Below are 16,510 nucleotides of genomic sequence, written 5' to 3'. Positions count from 1 at the left end.
CATAGCAATGCATGAGCCTCATGGCCACTGGAATTGTTGCATGTGATGGCAGTTCTCCTACTTTATGAATGAGAGCTGAATTTTAATTACCTTCCTCCACTTTGCAACTTGTATGAAAGTGGTGGAAATGGATTTAATTCTTGTCTCTACCAGGAAGATTGTCTCCCCATATATCCTTTGCATTAAGGTAGTGATAAGTTAGAAAAAGCACAGCAGCAAAGTCTCTTTAGATAGGCTAGCTCAGTGCCGTTTTTGTACTACATTTTACTTTGCCTGTTCTAAAAGAAATCAGATTTTACAGCACAGGACACAAGTCAAGAAGTAACATTTCTATAAATGACATTTTTTAGGATGACATGATTTGATTTTTTTTAACTTTTATCCAAAGGAAAGCTTGAATCATCAAAAACTGATTTCCCACCATGAAAAATCTAAGTCCTGGGTCAAGTTCAAATAGCTAAATAGAGAAAAGTTTCCCTACCCTGCAGCTAACCCTTGCCCTTGTATTCTTAATTGAACACCTGAAGCTGTGGCAAAAGGTTTATTGTTCCTGCCCTCACACGGGAGCACTGGACACTGAGCATCTCTGCCGCTGGGTGCTCACAGGAGCAGGCAGATGAGAGAGAAAGCTTCCCAGGGGATGCAGCAGCCAGACAGGGAGCGTGTGCAGGAGCAATGCTGTGACAGATTGTGGTCTGGCCTTGAGGTTAGAACACTTTAAGAGATTCAATTGTACTTCGGGCTTAAAAGTCTGTTTACAATGCAGAGGTATGCGAAGAAATATAGGAGAAGGAAAAACTATTTAAGCAAATGTAAAAGTTCATTTGAACAAAGGGAAAGTAATGTTGCAACACTGATCAGCAGAAACACAAGTGTTTTAGCAGAGAATAAAACAGTTTCTCTGGGGAGCTGGCTTTGTGACAGAACTCAGTGGCAGAGGACGTAGATGTGTTCAGATAAATAAATAGTGTGAAGTTATTTTATGAACTCTTGAGTGTGTGTTTCTATGACTATCCTAAAACTCAGGTGTTTCCAAATATTCCTGTGAAAGTGGAAATCATGTGCCTTGCACATCTATTGACACAGAGGGCTGCATTAGATGTGGCTGACTGTGAACAGGGTTAATTTTCACTTGCTCATGGCGGACTTGGCTATCCAACCGGGAATAGCACTGATACCACTGAAGCTGCCCTGGGTGGCTTTGAAAACAGGCAGTTTAGGAATAACTTGTTGTTCAGTGTGACTGTACAAAGTTCATGAAAAGGCAACTTAGCAGATGTCAGGTGACCCTCAAATTCAGTGGCTTAAATAGAGACAGAGTCAGTGACTTAACAAGGCTTAGTCTGCCAGTGCTTTCCGCTTTCCTCAGGACTTCCAGCTGGTGAAAGGCAGCTCCCCTCACACGATCAAAGCACTGGCCTCCTCATCTGGAGGTGCTTTATTTCCCTATTGTGAGTCTGTAAATGATAACAGAAGGTGCAGAACCACAAGGGAGCTGAGGTAAAGCAGCTGCAGGAAATGTTAACTGAAGTACATCATAAAAGCAAGATCTGCTGCCAGTCACAAGAGGAACCTGTTCAGTGCAAGTGAGATTACATAAATATTGGTGATCACAAGAGGACCCAGCAAAATAACCAGAGCAAGACCAGAAAATATAAAGACCTTACTTGATTTTTCTTCTTTAATGTTGTACTCCAGCACACCAGGAGCCTCGTTCTGCACTGGTAGGCGGACTGCAAGGACCATGTTGTTCACATTACCCTCTTTCCTAACTAAGAATATCTGAAAAAGGAGAGAAGAATCAAGAGCTCAGCTACATTATGTGAGCTTCTAAACTTTATTTTAGGTCATAGGCAACGTAGATTTTTATCAGTAAAATCCACCTTTAAATAGCCTTATTTTAGCTTTGTTCCACTTAGTTAAGCTTTATGCAACAAAAATAATGGAGAAAGGGACATTTCATCTAAGTGAAATTCAGACCTGTGCAGGGACTCACAAAGTTTCTATGCATCACTGATGTCCCACTTATGTCTAAAGCAAACTATTTCACTAACTTAAGAGTTTAAAACTGCACTCACAAATTGTTAAGCAATGGTCCTCACATCAGTGCCCTAAATCACAGATGTGTCACCCTAGAATGTCCCAGTCCAGGTCTAAAGCAAGGGAGTCACTTGTACATTTAATGGGTAAGGATTTGAGTGTACATGAGTGGAACATAAAGCCAAAGGCTAAGGTGGCCACAATGTCCATGGCAGAGCTTTTGTATGGGACTAGAAGAACATTCAGGCTGTCACGTATCCTGGGAGGGCCCTTCTCCAATCCCCTGGGTGAAGCCATGAGGCCAGACCAAGTTCGTCAGGGATTTCTCTGCACAAGTCTGGAGAATGTCCAAAGCTGGAGACTGAACAGCCTCTCTTGGCAATCTATCCCACCCCTTTCTGTCCTCACAGGGAGAAAATGCTCCCCTGCACCCAGTCTGAACCCTCTGGTTTCAATGTACACTGTTGCCTCCTGTCCTCCCACCCTGCAGTTCTGAGCACAGCCTGGCTTTATCTTCTCCATGACCTCCCTGCAGGTACCAGGGGTTGCTGTGTGGTCCCCTGAAGTTGTCCTCTGGTTGAACAAGCCCTGTTCCCACAGCCCTGTCCTCAGTGCGTCTGTACCCAGCTCGCTGGCCACCATCCCTACAGGTCCTTTCCCACAGAGCTGCTCCACCAAGAAAAAGGAAAAATGCCTCATTCTTTGTATTGTGTGAGATCCTAAGTGTGTTTCTAATTAAAGCTCATTGTCAGGGATATTTTTACCTTGTATCTTGAAGGTGCAGATACAAAGACAAAATAATCTTCACCTTCAGCTGTTCTTTGTTAGTAAGCTTAGGCAGAAGGGAGTCAAGGTATTTTTTAAAAAAACTGAATTAAAAAATTAAGCTAGTTTTGTAGCCTGGATATTAATATTAGAAAGAGAAGTGTGAGTTGATAAAATCATTAATCAACTGTAATGTATGGAAATCTAGCAAAAAACCATTAATTTCTTGGGCAGAGGAATTTTTAAAAATCTTGTCTAGAAGCCGGGAGTTTTCCCTGCCATGAGTCCCAGTCATATGGGCATCTTCAATCACTTTGAAGCACCCATGCTGAACACACAGCTTCAGGGCTGCTTCACAACCTCACACAGTGCTGTCATCTTGGCCTCTGAGTTCAGAAGAAATGGAGCCCCAGAGGCTCAGGTCTACCATCAGGGCAGAGAAAATGCAAATAAATGCAAACCTACACAGGCTGATTTCTAGTGCAGGGCAGCCCCCACCTTCTGTGGCAGTAAGTGTCTGAAGGGAGGAGGCGGGTAGGATCTGCAGGGAGAGGTTCCCTTGCCCAGGTCCTACCACCCACAAGGCAGTGCTGTCCCTCTAACCATGACTGCTAGACAGCACCATCTTATATTGCTACATCTGAAATTTAATCTAAGCAACCAGGGAAATGAAACCTGGAAATGAATCACTTCTTTTTTCCTGATCGGCACGCCTGGTTGCCATGGATCCAAAGGCTAAAATTGGACTATGGCTGTTCAGAGAAGTAGGAGATGGGTTTTCTGAGCTGTACTTAACCCTACAGCCTGGGTCAGGACTGGTATTGAAATCAGTCTCTTCTATTTTCACCACAGGTGGGAATGGTGCTACCCAGTTTCAGGTGGGCTCACAGAGGGCAGGAGATGCTGCCTTTGTTGTGGGACACCTCTGATGCACCTCCTCTTCTCCTGCCTGCTGAAGGCTGTGCCCAAGGGCAGCATGAGCAGGAGGAACAGGCAAGATGCTTCCCCAAAGCCTCTTGGAGCCTCTCCCTCCTGCCTGCAGGGAATGGATAATGGCTGAGGAGGCTTGGGGCCATACATGGCTACATCACAGTCAGTCACACACATCTCCACTTACAGACAGAGCAGAAAAACAAAGAGAATCACTTGCTCAAACTAATTGAAAAATCTGATTCAGAGTGAGGTGCACTGCACAGCCCAGGCTGCTCAGGTCAATTCTGCTGGAGGGTGTCACTCAGCTGCGCCAGCATTTAATGCTGGGATAGACTGACTCAGCAAAGGGACAGGTCCAAACATCCTCAGAGCAGGTGTGCCCTGACATCAGCTCAGGTCATTTACACCTGTCCTTCCAGAAGGATCCAGCCAGGACATCTATAGCCTGCTATGCCTCACCTCTCAGACCTCTTGGGAAAGGGGAGCAGCTCCTCTTGGCACTGTTTTCCTTAAGCAAGCTCTGAGCTTTGCACAAGTCTATAATTCTCTAATACTCAGGTTATGCAAAACAGACATCAGTTGTTACAATAAAAATGACTCGCAGTAGCTCCCTGAATCTAAGGTCTTTTTCTTCACAGAGTTTTTTTCATTGCTCCAGATTAGGATAATAGCCATACTTGTGGGCATGGTGGTGAATGGGAAGCCATCTCCATAATTCTACATGGTAAGTAGAGCAAATAAAACCAGAGATAATATTCCTTGTTTTCCCAAAGCAAATATATCTGTTTTGTGCTGTTGAGAGAGGTAAAGCATCAAATGGTAATGGAAACAGAGAGTAATCTGCTAAATATTTTTGCTTCTACATGAAAAAAAAAAGCACTGCTCTCCTAACCAAGGACAGGAAATGTGGCTGTCTGAACTGGAATCGCTTTGGACTTACCCCTGCTGTTTCTTTGCCAAGGATCGCCCCAGCTCTTTCCTGGCTCATGTTCAGCTGAAGCCAGACAGGACATGTCTTGATGAGTTTGTCGAGGATGCTGATCCCTGGAAGCTGGAGGCAATTTCGCACAGCAATGGCCTGACAGAGATGTGTCTCTTTCTCCTCTTCACTGGTATCTCTGACAGGGCTGAAACACAGCAAGGGAGTCCCTGATAAGCAGAATAGCAAATGGAAAACTGGGGGGAGTAAAGACTGTAAGTGCAAACACAGAGGCAGACACAGGGGCACTTAGACATCAGGAATGCTTCTTGGGGGGCATCAGACCACAGGCACATTGCTATGCCAGCAGGTTGGCAGGGTGCTTTGTGCTCAGCTCTGTTGGGTTTGGCTCACCCATCAATGCTGCCTAGGTACAGGTGCCCACAGACACAGGAAAGGTATGCACAGGGGCAGCCAGAGCCACAGAGCATTGAGCATGCCTGTCCCCAAGATGCCACCCTCCAGTTGAAGGGTCTGAGACATGTTTCATGGCTTCAAAAGCAGCGATGCAGCAGGGGAGCCCCTGCAGTCTAATGGCAGACTGGTGTTAAATACTGGCTTTGAGCTATGGTGCTGATTTGACAAAGTATTTATACATGTGTTTAGCTCTGCAGGCAGTGGAAATACTTGTGCTGAAATGTCTGGTCACAGACCATAGATAAGACCATAGACTCATGGGAATATGGGCTTGTCATTAGTTTGATTAATTGATTTTATATTTAAAGAAAAGGTAAGAGAACATACAGAAAAAGTGTTTTGCTGCTCTGATTTTCTGCTTTGATGTCAGAACTGAAAGGACAGGACTCTCACTTTTTATTTGTTCTTACTTCAAATATTTTTTCCTTTCCCTTTTATTTTTAAAGATACAAATCTTAAGGTACTACATTTTAAATAAGGTCAGTCCTAAACTACTGAAAAGAGTAATGTCAAAGGCCTAACCTAACACAGTAAGTCTGTCCCAAAAGTCAGTTTGTGTAAAAATAGCCTTTCAATTCCCAAAAGCAACACAGAGATTTAATTTTTAGCATTTTTTTTTCTTTCTCAACCCTTCACAGACAGCTTTCTCATAAAATACAGGCACCTCTGTAGTACTGATTTTAGACTAAGGGTATTAGTTCACAGAATCTTTTAATAAATTATTTTAATAAATATTTTTTTAAGATCATAGTCAAGAGTAGTACTGAGAGAACTGTGCTTAAAAAAAAAAAGCAAATTGAAATAAGTGAAACTCTCTCTTTACTTGTGATAAAAGCCCAGCTTGTCACATGGTTGAGGGAATTTCTTTCAGAGGTAACAGCATGTTATTTTAATTAATATAATCTGAACATATAAAGTAAAACAATGGAAGACAGCTTTTGGATGTTACCCTGAGTCATCACTTGGGGTTTTTTTACAGAAGAAATGACCAAAAAAAAGCCTTGTAACCATGTGGAAGGAAAATATATGTTGGATGGCAGTATTCATACTCTGTAGTGGGAAAGAAGTAATGAATTGAAGGGAAAGTTGACATGTAATGAAATGTTCCATAACAGCAAAAATTACTCCCCTAATTAGTCACATAGATATGAACCTGGTCACATCTGAATGATGGGTGAACCCTGACTCAAAAGGAGGTCATTGCTGTAATGTCCTCCGGTGGCACCAGGGGACATGTACAGCCACAGCTCCTGTGGTGCAGAATTGTGTTAGCCATTAATTATGTAAGGTGGGGCCAGCAAAGCACTGATGCTCAGGAGTCCCATTGCCTGAAGGGAAATGAGGGTTATCAACAAAGTCAGGAAAGTAACACAAACCAGCTTGGACCTGGTGAGCATCAGGCACACAGTGACCCTGGCACAGGGTTCCCCGCTGGGGGTGCAGGCATCCATCCCTCTGCTCCCTCCCACGGGCACATCATCTGAGAGCCCTGCTCACAGCACCAGCTGGGGGCTGGCAACAAGAACAGACTGGTGAAGAAAAATAACAGAACTACATGAGGCTGCATGTAGGGTCTAACTTTTGGAGAATGGATAGAAAATTGAAAATAATTCCAAACTCAGACATACAAGATGAAAAAGTAAGACCCTGAAAGTGTTTGCCTTAATGGAAAATCTCATTATTTGAGTGTGTGGAGTGTTTCAGCGCAGCAAATTTAGGGCAGTGGATAACGTTTTTGTTGTTTTTTGGCACAACAGGAGTCCAATATTTTGTGGGCCCTTGGGGATGAGGTATTCTCCTCTCAAAAGCCAGACCAGCCTGGAAGGAGCTAAGCAGGCTCTTGTACCTGTAGAGAGGGAAGAAAGAAGAGATGATGGATAAATTCCCAAAAGAAGAGGAGTGCATTGTCCAAATCTCTTAAAGTGCTGGGTTTGGAGCAGTAGCACACACTTTATTGAATCAGATCTGTGCTGGCTAAGAAATGGGAGCGAATGACCTCCCAGACCTTTTCCAGCTGTAATGCTGTGACCCATGACACACCAGTTGACGCAGTTATGGCACCAGTGTTTGACTTCTGTCCTGGGCACAGCTGTCACAAAGATTTGGATAGGGCTGTGGGAATGCTTAATCCAGCAATTTAATCTGGCTCTGCAGTAGCTCTGTGACTTCACAGAGAGGAGGGAGCCCAGGCAGCTCCTGGGTTCTTGCTGTGCTGCCAGTTGAAGGGATTTCCAGGTCCAACATGGTGAGCAGCTGGCCTTTCCGATTTGCTCAGAATTCATGCATCAGATGATTTCTAAAGCCTCAGTTTTCAAAAATAACATAAAACTCTGTTCTTGTCCCACGGTTCTGCAAAACCCTTTGGCTGATAGAGGCAGGTGCTCATTTTGCTAGGCGAGACGTGGAGCTGAAAAGCTGTCCCTAGAGCTGCCTGCTTTGCTTTTCATTTATTGAGTTCCTACAGCAAAAAGTATGTTTAAATCTTGCAGTGGTTCTGCTAAATTGGATTCAGTTGGGAAGCAGGGAGCTGTGTGCTGCATACTAACTGGCTGCACAGGCTAATTAATTGCTCAGTGATTACATTCACACACCTGCCCCGGGCTTCCAGAAGGTATCAGGTTGCTTGTTGGAGGCAATAATAATGACAGTGGTGGTTTGAATTATTGCACAGTGACTGTACACTGCAGTAATGACCACCATGACTCATTGCTTTAGAAACCAGAAGCCACACTTGCCAATTGAATATTCCCAGAAGTCACCAGACCAGCAAGGAGATACAATCCACTTAATTTTGTGCAGGTGAAAGCCTGAGCATACCTTTACAAAGGGTTTCAAAAATATTGTCAAAAATCTGCTGACACTAAGGGCTTCCTGGCTGGATTGTATGTGTCTGGTCACTCTGAATTTCCCTGGGGCAGCTGAGACACACAGCAATTGTGTGAAACAGCAGCAGGGACTGCTGGATTAATTCTTTACTCCTGTACATTTGCTCTGATAAGAGACATAATGTGTTTTTAAAACTAAATCTTAAATTGGAAATCAAATGCTCCATAGTGCACTGATAAGTAATGACTGAGTGCCTTAGTATTGTTTAAATAGACCAGATTGTAGAATTAGATTATTAGATGACATCATTATTATGTTTTTTTGCTTTTACTTCTCCCTCTGAAAATGAGAAGCTATCAAGAAAGAGCAAGAGCATGCGTTTGCTGTGCTGTCCTCAAGAAAAGAAATGCAATAGTATATTTACATTTATAGCAGAGCACGAACCACTAGTCTTAAAATGTGTGCCAGCTGGCTTGATACTGAGGGAGAAACCCAGACACTCAGTCACAAACTCCATGTGCCAGGTGATAGAACAACTTAGCACCAAAGCTAGCTGGTACCTGAAGAGATAGCATGTGAGACAAGCCAGCTTGTGACTGAAGCTGACATGTGGAAACCCTTCAAGCACAGTGGTTATAAGGAGCACCTGAAGTAGGAGGAAAAGATAGAAGCTGCTGAAGCCATCAGAGCAGTCCTGATGGAAGCTAATAGACAGTGCTAATTCCTGTGGTTAAAAGAGACAGCTGGAAGCATGGAGCTTCATGGAATGGGTGATATGACAGTGCTGAGATTGAAAGACTGAAAGAAGACTCACAGGGATGGTTTATGTCCTGTGTCACAACCGACCCAGCTGGACTTGGCTGCAGGGCTCTGTGCCACTGGCTGTAGGGGCAGATCTTTGTATCCCTTTTTTTCATAGTCACCTTCTTTCCTTACAGGAATAATTGGAGTTCCATGAACAGCAACTAAAGTACAAGGTTTCACCCACTGCAAGAAACAGAGCTGCCTATACTTCCTTTGGTTTGGTATCACTTCTCATTAGACAGGTGTTGAGGAACACATTGAATGGAGGTAGCTTGGTGTCCAAACTACACAGACTTTTTAAAAATCTTTGCTCAAACACAAAAGCACATGTGAATTCATGTGCTGTTACTTTCAGTTCACTGTCAGGGAAGTTACGCAGTGCCACAACTAGAGGACATCAAGCTTCATTTTGCTTTCATCTTAGAAATGTCCATTTTTTGATGCTGTCTACTTATTCACATAAGCCAGCCCTTCTTTGATCACTTGATTGGTTCAGATCAAATTAATCCTCCAAGGAGGAGAATGATTAATTCGGTCACCTTGCTGGGTTCTTCTTTCTTCCAACAGGTGGTGGAAGTGAGACCCTGAACCCAACCTAGCTGCCAAAAGAGCTTCAACATCTTTAAAATTCTGGAGTTTTTTCATCCTAAACCAGAGTATTAGGAAGATGGGAAGGCAGAAAAGTAATATATTGAAAAACCCCATGGTGCAAAAGCTAATTTTGCGCACCAAACATGGACCCTGACTTGCAGAAAATTCAGATTTTAATAAGTGCTTTTTCACAACAGAGCCAAGGCATCTGACAAAAGTCAAACGACTGAACTGAAATAAAATAACCAACAATGAAAAATCCAGAAGTAGAAAGGAGATCTTCAGGGATCACACCCAGCTAATTGTCACCCTCTAGTCAGAAATAAACAAGTTTCTTGTTGTCTGACAGGCAGAAAGAGGGGGGAAAGAAGTAGGATGTAAAGCAAGTCATTGGAGCTTGCTGCATTGTAAGGTTCTTGGATGTACAGAAAAATTGGATAATAGAAATTATGTGAGAAGTTTGTGCGTCCCATGAAGTAGGCTTGCCTGTCCAGTGTCCTCCCTACCTTGCAGAATGCTTGTGTTACTAGTCCACCCTGGTGACAAGTTTATAGCTCAGGAAGTTGTGCTTCTCAGCCTGTGGTCTGTGGAGAGCCTGTGGTTGGCAGAGTACTTCCTCCTGCTCACTGGTCCCCTTGTTCCTACTCTACTTAAATGTCCACCCTTCGACTCTTTGGTCTTTGCTCTACAGTTGATGCTCTGCATGTCCAGGAGTTTTGGCTCAGCCTGGGAAGGCCCAAGCTTAATAGCCAAGGCAGCAGCTGTTCCAGCTGCCAAGAGGTAAGACAAACCAAGGATCTCCTAAATATCCTGGCACCTCATAGCTCAGCAAAACTCTGTTTTCCACCTACTCCACTTTCTGTTACAGGCACTGTCAATTTCAGCAGTAAATTTTGTGCTCTGCAATTGAAGTCTCAGTTCAAGTGAGCTCTTCTGTACCTGCCAGGGATTCCCAAATGCCCTCTTCTGAAGACTAGCAGGTTTGCATGCAGCTGGACCCTGTTTGCACATGTTCATCACGGTTTTCCAAAGTGGAGCAAGTCATCATCCTGCTAGGGAGCTCCGTTAAAGGCCCAGAGGAATCAGGTGATCAGGTGAGGAACAACTCACCTACCCTTAAACCACCCACCAGTACACCAAGCCCTGGTGAAAACCAGCAAAGGAAGTTAAAGAACTTAACAAGTTCTACTATACTTCAAGAGCAAAAGTGTCATGGTCACTTGTGAAGGTGGAAGAACTATAAATCATCTGTCAATTTATTAAGTAACAAGTAGCCACAGAGTTTTTCTTCACACATGACACCAGATTGGTGTCTTATAAAGTACGTGGCTCAGCTTGAAGGTCTTATGGATCAGCAGCACACTGGAGGAGCTGTGTGGACATGCACTGTTGCCTGCAGAGCACAGCAAGGATGGCTGGGCTAGCTTGAAGGAGCTGAGCCTCAGGAGCAGGCTCTGCACAAACACATGGAGCTCACTGGCAGAACAACCGAGCTTGTGCTAAGCCCTGGTGGCCTGGCTACTGGCATCACCAGGTTTAAAGCTAACACGTGTCTTTTCCTCATTACTTCCATAATGCAGGCAGGACGTGACTGCAGCTTATCTGCATTTGAACTTTAGTAGAGCCTTGCCCCCACTGCAGGGTGAGGAAACAGGTCAGCTCTGCAGAAGCCTTCCTGGATGTTATGGGGAACATGTAACCACTGTCCCTCACCAGAGCACAAACCTGGTGTTCAGGACCAGTGGTGGTTCTCCAAGGGCAGGGGCGGCAGGGTCAAGTAAGTCAGGAACAGAGAAGTAGGGAGCGTCTGCAGTGCTTTCCATGAACTCTCCAATGCTTATTCCTCCTAAATTAAACAAGCTTAATTGTAAGTGTTTATAGAGAAGCAGCAGCAATGCCCCTGTCAGACTCTCTTATTTGATCTTGTCAACAACCTTTCAGCAGAAAGTTCTCTCAAGGGGTGGGGAGCTGCAACTAGGTGTTTATTAAGTTCCCAGCTACTATGTGTTTCCTAGATTCATTAGGTCTGTCCCTCTATTTAAATACATAGTCATGTATACTACATACTATAAAGAACTGCATATGCATAAAACCCCCAAGAAAGTACAAGCTAATTATCATTACTGAGTTCCCAGGTCAGCTTTACTAACAAACAAGCCTTCTCACACACACTCACAGCCATGGCATGAATAGAAACAACATAAAAAACAAACATCCAAAAACTTCCTGAAGGAAGAGCCCTTCTTTCAAAGACCTCCCTGCCTTTTTTCCCCCCCTTCAGTCTAGCCATTTTCTGCATTCATTAACACCAATGGAATATGCTGCCTGTGGCCTCACACTGGACTGGGGCTATTATATCCTATTGGTGTAACATGTCTTGGCTAGTACTCACAAACTGTACTGCTGTCTATATGTAACTTTGCATATTTATTTTTGTGAATTTATTTTGTATTTATTTTACATATATATTTTGCAGTCAATAATTTGTCTCATGAACATCAACTGTCTTTCTCTTTTTACTCAGTCAAAACATAATCTGTCAAGTCAAAACCACTTTGCAGATCTTATGAGCTGTACTCTCTTCCTAACAACACTCAGTTTATGATAAGCTGCTCTCCCCCACATTTACAATCAGAGATTTTCAGGGCATTTGTCCTTTGCCTATTTCAAACCCACATTGTTCTCTTAGGAATTTCAGCGTATCAGCAAAACTAGAAATTTTTCTTAGTGTGCAGGCAACGAAGGATAATTTATTCTTCTGCAAGGCTCTTTCAGTGCAAAGAGAAGAGAGCTGCTGAAACACCAGCCAAGGCAGGGTCAGAGTGGCTAGAGAACACACATTTTCCTCAACAAAAAACTCCAAACATGTTTGCTGGATTATTCAATTCTCTGGAAAGACTTGTCCAGTGCAGAAACCAGAAGCAAATGTTGTGAAGAAGAGAAACAACTTCCTAGGCTTTAAGACCAGAATGAAACCCCAAAGCTCCCTCACCCTCCCATTTCAGTGCTTGAGAGGGGCCCATCCAAGCCATGACCTGGCGAGAAGGGCTTATTCTCTGTGTTCCAAAAACATCTGAAGTATTGGAAGCCCAGAGCACCCCTGCTTTTACTGCAGGGTCAAGGTGATGGGCAGAGGTTTTGCCCCTTTCCAGCTCATCTGGACAGGAAGGAAGATGGGAATGGAAACTCAGGGAATGCTTTTCTATATTGTAATCACCTAACAAAGAGGGGAAAAGGAAACGGAAAATAGAAGGGAGGGACAAATTTCCAATTTAAACTTCATTAAGAACAGACTGCAGTTTAGCTTTCATAAAGCCATTCTGTTTCAAATCCTATATATTAAAAATTATTTGAAATCTGAATGATGTGTTAGAGCCAAAAACCTGGGCAAAATATTTAGAGAAATGTCAAACTAGTGATAAAAAGCTATGACCTTGCTCACCCTGTGAGTGGATTGAGTGTAGACATAAGGCACACAAGATATGAGAGGCTAACCACACAAACTTGCATAACGCTGAACAGTTTTCCTCTGTACTAAGAAGTATCTGCAAACACTTAGTCATGATTTGCAACTAGAAATGTTTTTCTTTTTGCCAAAGGAGGTAAATCCACTGGACCTTCATTCTGCAGTACCTGAATGAGCAGAGCACAGGACTTTTGAAGTCTCTCATAAGGCACCACAAAAAGTGGCTTGCTTACACACAAATATTCCTGTTTTGGGTAAGATTGCTTTCCAGTGTCAGTGCGAATGGATTTCAATATGTGGTGCTCTTAATGAAAAAAACAACAATCTAAATCTGTGAACCTACTCTTTCTCTGTCCTCCTTAAGCCTTACTCTAGCAAGCTCATATGCCTCTAACTTTGATTAGGCATTAGAGAAATGCGGTTATTTCTTGCTTTATTACCTGATGGGATCCCCGCCTGCATTTACACTGGGCCAAAGTTAGAGATCTGCCTTCCTGAGGGAAGGAGAGGAAGAGGTGAAAGGACATGGTCCCTCACCACCTTCTAGTGGTGAACACCTCCAGAACACCTAGAAACAGCTTGGACTGGGAGAGGTGTTGTAGTTTACTTAGTTGAGCAACCTGTCTTGTGGGTGGGCATGGCACTCATCCTCCTGTGCTGGTGGGACAGCCTGGAACCAAAGGGCTGGTTAGTGGAGCAGTATCAGAAACTGCTAAAATGTCCCTGCAGTGACTGGAAGCTCAGCATGTCACTACAGATTCTGCCAAGCAGCAAGACAAACCTATCAGCTCCCCCAGACCCCACCAGACCACTGCTGGGACCTCAAGCCTGTTCATTGAATTGTGTTTATGGTCACTGCATCGCCAGAGCTAAAATGTAGGTAAGTCATGCGCCACAGGCTTTGTGTTCATAGTAGTTTAAGACAATCCACAATAAGGCTGTCTTGGTCATGTCCTGCCCAAAACATCCATACTGCAGCCACCACTACCTCCAGGCTCCAGTTTCTTGTCTGACACTGGGGCACTCTGACTCAGGGGGCCAGAGGGGGAAAGAAGGTTAGTGCTGGACACAGCACTCTGGCCTGGCTCCCTGCTCAGCTTGGTGAGGCACAAACAAATTTAAGACTTGTGTTCTGCCCACTGGCATCAGTCAGCCTGAATTACTCCCTGGAACTGCTGCTTCTGCAGTAAGACCAGAGATCGTGGGTTCCTAAATGGACACAACAATTAAACACCTAAAATTAGGCAGGGTAAATCCAGCCTAGAGCTAGACAGCTAGCTCTAATAGCAAAAGGAGACAGCAGAATGCTAGGCCAAAGGACTAAGCCCATCATCTGTCTCAGGCTGCTATTCACAGTGCCCCTCCTGCAATCTCAACTGGTTTTTCAGCATCTCTGGTGGGAGTGTAGCAGTAATTTTCCCTTTTGACTGGAAAGGTTATCAGTGAGATCCAGCCTAAAATTAACTACTTTCTTTTAATCCTAAAAAAGGATTAGAATGGAGTTCAGGACACAATTACACAAAAACATTCTGAATTACATATTTGTCCTACAGACAGTAAGGAAAGTTGGTCAAAGCCAAGCTCTTTCCTGTGTGTTGGTTCAGCAGGAGAAGCTTTGAGCTTTGCCTGGTTTCTTGTTTCGTGGAGGGACACTCTTGTTTCAGGAGTGACAAATTCCTTGAAGAGAACTCAAGGGGGAGCAAAAGAGAGAAGAGAAAGATTCTTGGCAGGAAAGATGAAAGGTTGGGCTGGGTCCCAGGCTGTTCTGTAGCCAAGTATGTGTGACAACCTTTTTTTGCCTAGAAGTCTGCTAGCAATTTGCAGAACAGCGATGCAGGTAGCCAGCAGTGCTGTCCATCTCCAGACTCTGCTATTTGTTGGTCTCCCTCTGTTTCCTTGGTGAACTTTTCCAAGCAGCAGAAAATTTAATCCAGTTCACAAGGGACTGCAGCTGTTTTCTGTTCTGCCCAACAGCTGCTTTTGCAAGAGACTTCAAAAGACTGGCTTTCTCTGGAAGGCCATGGGAGGGATGTACGTGAGCTGTGTGGATTCCCTATATTTGGCAAAGTTTTCCCAGCATCCAGAAGGTTGTCTGTATTCAGTTCCTTTCAACAAAGCACTTGAAATTCCCCAACAATTCATAAGCCTTGCAAAAGCAAAGAGAAAGTACTAATTAACATAGTCAGGAGATAATTTTTAACAGTAAGACAGGTCTTCCAACCCTACCGGGAGCAGTGCTGGTACAGACTCTGAGTTGCCTAGAGCAAATCCCAGCAGCCCCACCCCTTGCAGGATCATTCTCAGAGCCAGGATTCCCTGCCTGCCTCAGAGAACAGCTCTCAGGGTGGGGTTTGTGCTCCTCCTCATCCAGGGCAATGGAGGGTACTGCAGGAAGAGTACCACTTCCACATCCTCTCAACACACCACTTTTGCTTCAGCTGTAGAGGCTGTATAAACACTGAGGAAGATGGTTTAGGTCCATAATCCAGCAGGGAACTCATCCACCAAGGAGAAAGGGCTTTCTGAGAAATGGATTCTGTTCTTAGCATCACCCCAAACTTACAGGATGGTCTTAGGTAGGCCAGAGATTCACTGCTCAACAAAGATCCAGGGGATTGGGCTATGAAGTGACTATAATCAAATCAGCTCCATGAATTTGTGCCTTAGTTTCTCTTCCTATAGTAACAGTACCTGTCTTCAGCTGGATATTGGGAGGCTTAATATCCATGAAACACATTTCAGACAGACAAGGACTTTATATTAATCATACAATGCGATTACAGTTACCGAAAACACTTTGTCCCTTTTAAAGGTACCAGTAATGCAGAAAGCAGAAATCCTTTACTCAGACATTCTCTGTTTAGCAAAAAGCTTACAGAAAGTCTGGGAAAGGCACACACATAGGCATGTATGTATTCATCTATTTGAAAAGAGCTGCATTCCATAGCACTCCCTGGCTCGCGTGTATCTAACAGAATATCTATTTAGGAAAATGTGACTAGCACAACCAGCTATGCAATGCTCACATCTGCTAATCCTTTCCTGCTCAAGTAATCATCTTCACTTGCAAAAAGATTTATACCATTTTGGGGGCAGGCAAAGAGGAGCTAAGCACTTCAAAACTCTTGCAACAGATTATCTTGTGGGAAGTGCTGCCCTTATGGTCCCCTCCAGCAGGGTGTACAGGGATCTCATTTCTGGAGGTGGATAGAATTACTTTAGATAGCTCAGACAGGTACAGAATGGACAGAGGAAAGGCTTGTAGCTACAATATTTACCATACTGGGTGACGCTTGCAGCTTCATTTCATTTGACCAGGTTAAACAGCACTGCTCCCTCAACCACAGCTGCTTCACAGTGCTGTGTTACCAGGTACTTTCACAGACACTTACCCTCCCCCCCCGCCAAGCTTCACAATTAAAGGACACCAGCTGAAAGCTTGCCTTGCCTCTCTGAGGTAAAACCACCTGATACCCTGGGAAGGAATCTGAACTCAGCCAGCTCCAGCTCTGGAGAGTTTCTCCAGACTGACACCAGAGCATGGCTCCAACTAAGCCATGTGCATCTGTGTGGTTTAGGAATTGCCTTTGCCAAGGTGAAGGAAGGGAATGGCACTTGTGTTCCCGCATTGATCAGGGTTGCCAAAGAGAGTGATGGAGGGAGAGTGGAGTGCCAAGCAGCCCTGCGTA

General features: G+C 44.1%; 1 protein-coding gene and 2 long non-coding RNA genes across 4 annotated transcripts in view; 1 reads left to right on the top strand and 2 right to left on the bottom strand.

Moving 5' to 3' along the window:
* LOC111929873 (uncharacterized) overlaps positions 1-16,510 on the top strand; it is a 69,017-nt gene that overhangs the window by 38,452 nt on the left and 14,055 nt on the right. Inside the window, exons 4-6 of the long non-coding RNA XR_015288030.1 lie at positions 4,397-4,462; positions 10,047-10,135; positions 10,224-10,449. This is a non-coding gene — a long non-coding RNA (uncharacterized LOC111929873). The remainder of the gene's footprint in view (positions 1-4,396; positions 4,463-10,046; positions 10,136-10,223; positions 10,450-16,510) is intronic.
* Positions 1-16,510, bottom strand: part of RIN3 (Ras and Rab interactor 3) — a 64,765-nt gene that overhangs the window by 41,727 nt on the left and 6,528 nt on the right. For both annotated transcript variants that reach the window (XM_023927678.2, XM_023927679.2), the window contains exons 2-3: positions 4,679-4,865; positions 1,668-1,782 (exon numbers count right to left, since the gene is read on the bottom strand). In XM_023927678.2, coding sequence (XP_023783446.2) covers positions 1,668-1,782; positions 4,679-4,865 — 302 coding nt within the window. The remainder of the gene's footprint in view (positions 1-1,667; positions 1,783-4,678; positions 4,866-16,510) is intronic.
* LOC147652694 (uncharacterized) lies at positions 11,782-16,175 on the bottom strand. Its single transcript, XR_015288031.1, has 2 exons — positions 16,100-16,175; positions 11,782-14,967 (listed from the first exon to the last, which is right to left on the bottom strand). It is a non-coding gene; the product is annotated as an uncharacterized LOC147652694 (long non-coding RNA).

This window comes from Cyanistes caeruleus, chromosome 6 (assembly GCF_971803275.1).
Source record: "Cyanistes caeruleus chromosome 6, bCyaCae1.hap1.1, whole genome shotgun sequence".
NCBI classification, from domain to species: domain Eukaryota; kingdom Metazoa; phylum Chordata; class Aves; order Passeriformes; family Paridae; genus Cyanistes; species Cyanistes caeruleus.
Note: the sequence above shows the minus strand (reverse complement) of the source record. Positions and strands in the feature narration are given on the sequence as shown.